General features: G+C 29.7%; 1 protein-coding gene across 1 annotated transcript in view; it reads right to left on the bottom strand.

Annotated features, from left to right (window-relative positions):
* Positions 1–863: 863 nt before the first annotated feature.
* Positions 864–3,163, bottom strand: part of LOC136795022 (src substrate cortactin-like) — a gene marked incomplete at its 3' end in the record, with an annotated part of 11,904 nt that continues 9,604 nt past the window's right edge. The window contains 2 exon segments of the mRNA XM_067050077.1: positions 864–974; positions 2,492–2,657. Of these exon segments, the coding sequence (XP_066906178.1) occupies positions 864–974; positions 2,492–2,657 (277 nt within the window).

The following is a 3,163-nucleotide window of genomic DNA, read 5'->3' as shown; positions in this document are numbered from 1 at the left end:
AGGTCTTCTTCCAATAAAAAGAAGTAATGGAGCAGAAACAGTAGTTTACTGTTTCCATACAACAATAACAAATGGTGGAGACCTAATGCTGAGTTTTATCCCTCCTTTTTACATGTGCTGTATCTGTATTTGAAGATCTTTACCAAAACCATTTTTTTTTTTTTTTGGAATGGTATGGGGCACCAATCATATGTTGAAGACTGTTTTCTTCCTAAAATAAGAGAATTCTGTTCACTGAAACTGGGTTCCATTATCAGATAATATCTGCTAAGGCAACTCATATCGTGTAAACAATATCCTAAGGTGATTTATCCAAACTGAAGTAATTGTTCTGTCCCTGATTTCATTCGCAACCCACTACAGGTAAAGAAGCACCTATTATACATCATTCCTATTAGTGTGACACAGTTCATAACGTCAAAGAAAATTTTATCTATGTGTTTTTCAATTTCCAATGCAACAGCCATCAAATAGGTGTCTACCAAATAATTCATTAAAAACTAACTTCTACGCATCAAATATGATTAAGGTGTCTGTGCTGGAAATTAAGATCAACCATTCCTCATTCTGTGATGTCCGTCTCCAAAAAGTCTTTGTTGTGGTTTGAAGTGTAGCACAAATAAAGGAACTTTTGAATGAATTATTCATAGAAGTTAGTAGATTAATTTAAAGAAGGTAACTTATTGATAAAAATTGGAAAACTGGAAAACATTATGCAAAAGAGACAGCAATTGACAAAAAATTAGGGAATTTTCAGATTGTTAATAAAACACCTAAAGGACAATTGAAAATATTACTTACATATAAATCTTTAAGATGAAATTTAATTACACCTATATAAATAATTGAAGCAAGTCACTTACCTTTCTGAGAGGGATGCTTCTGTGGTGCTTCAATGTGGTCCCAGCCTACAGCCACACGGTCCTGCCGATCCTTTTCGATTCCAAACTTACCCCCGAAACCACGAGAGTAATCTGATTAAATGAAACTATATACATGCTCATATACTGCATTACACTTTATGCATGCCTTGAGAATAGAGAGTGAAACATACAATAATATTGTAACTATAAAGCAAACACACTGAAGCAGCCAATAAAATAAAAATTTTTAAAGCAATTACTCATAGCATAATAAGAATTTGTAAAAGGAAAGTACGAAGTAACAATAATCGGTGAAAACATTCTCAATGACAAAATATAAAAATTCACATGCTTGCTCAATGCAAACGCTGTGAATAAATGTTAACATTTTGTAAATTCAACAAATATATAAAAAATAAAAACAAATTTCCTAACATAATAAATACTGCAAAATTAAACAAGAAATATGCTTCCGCAGAGAATACAAACAAACAATTAAAGGACTATCCACATCAAGCATCTAATCACAATTATAACTGATTATAAATCTAAAAATTTCAGATAGTAAATAATAAAGTCCAACATTAAATTAGAAAATATTTATAATAAATAAAAACAGCAAATCAATTATATTAGTGCTAAATATAAAGCAGATGGAAAAATTACAACTAAGCAATAGATGATAGTTATTACAGAATACTGATAATGATTATGGTTCTCCATTTAGAGCCAATAAAATAACACCAATGTTAGCAATAAACAATGATGACGATGATGGTTTGTCATCTAGAGGCAATAAAATAACACCAATATTGGCAATGAACCACTGATGATGGTTCATTACCTAGAGCTAATAAAATAACACCAATATTGGCAATGAACCACTGCTGATAGTTCATTACCTAGAGCCAATAAAATAACAACAAAATTGGCAATGAGCCACAGATGATGATTCATCATCTAGAGCCAATAAAATAACAACAATATTGGCAATGAACCACTGAGGATGGTTCATCATCTAGAGCCAATAAAATAACAACAATATTGGCAACAAACCACTGAGGATGGTTCATCATCTAGAGCCAATAAAATAACAACAATATTGGCAACGAACCACTGATGATGGTTCATCACCTAGAGCCAATAAACTACTATGTACTAATAGTGGCAATTGATAGAAGAGCTTCAATGATTTATAAAAAATTAGTTCAAAACAATTTTTTTAGGACTTAATACAATATATCATACATCCCACAATATAGTTACCATAAAATAAAATCATTAAAAACCAAATGAGAGCTCAAATAAAATTAAGCGATTACTTGACCTCTCTTTTCAACTATTCTTAGTATTGACAATATTACATTTAGATCCTCTGGTAAAATCAGAATAGTATAAAATAAATTCTGATTCTGATAATTCATAGAATGACACCTATTCACCAAATATGACTTTTACTATACATTGGTAAACAACAAACAACCAGAAAGTAATTTCAAATTCAATCAATTTTTTTCTGAAATGGTAATTTTTTAATAAGTAAAATGAAAAGATAAACGCTAAATTATATATATATAAATTAATCTAATAATAAATATAAATTAATTTAAAGCTAACTAAAGCTATACCAGTTTGTGACTCATGCTTATTCAATTTCTCGACATGGTCCCAGCCGACCGCTGACTTGTCCTGGCGATCAGCCTCAACTCCAAATTTGCCTCCAAAACCAGTCCTGTAATCTGTTTGGGAAGCGTGCTTCTGGCTAGCTTCCTTGTGTTCCCAACTTACTGCACTCTAAACCATAACAGCTTCATTTTATAACAAGTCTAACTAATATAAGGGGGCTACAGACGATTTCAATAAAACTTTTTTTTTGTGAAACAAGAAAGAAAAATATAACATAAGGGTTCTTGCCAATATACCCCAGGAGCCAAAAAAATAAAGGTATACAATGTTAAATTATTGAAAAAAAATAAAATAAATTTAATGATAATATTTACATTTCATTATGAAGGTTGTAAGGAAAAGCGATCCTGGCAGTGTCGCTAATTTTTTATGTTATTTTAAAAACAAAATTATATTAATAATAATTATTTGTATCAATTTATTTCATTTGGATTGGTTTTCTCTTTGAACGACTTTGTATATTATGAATCGATTAATTATACTAATTTTTATATATACCTAATTGTATTGTCAATAAGGTTTTTAAAATTTTAAAAAAATTACAACTGATCAGAATTTTTATTACATTGGAAAAATTATAAAACAAAGATTTAACTTATATTAAACTCTAATAA

Source organism: Halyomorpha halys, unplaced genomic scaffold (genome assembly GCF_000696795.3).
Source record: "Halyomorpha halys isolate HHAL.00 unplaced genomic scaffold, Hhal_1.1 Scaffold1129.1, whole genome shotgun sequence".
Lineage (NCBI taxonomy): Eukaryota > Metazoa > Arthropoda > Insecta > Hemiptera > Pentatomidae > Halyomorpha > Halyomorpha halys.
The sequence above is the reverse complement of the archived record's forward strand: the minus strand, read 5'-3'. Positions and strand labels throughout refer to the sequence as shown.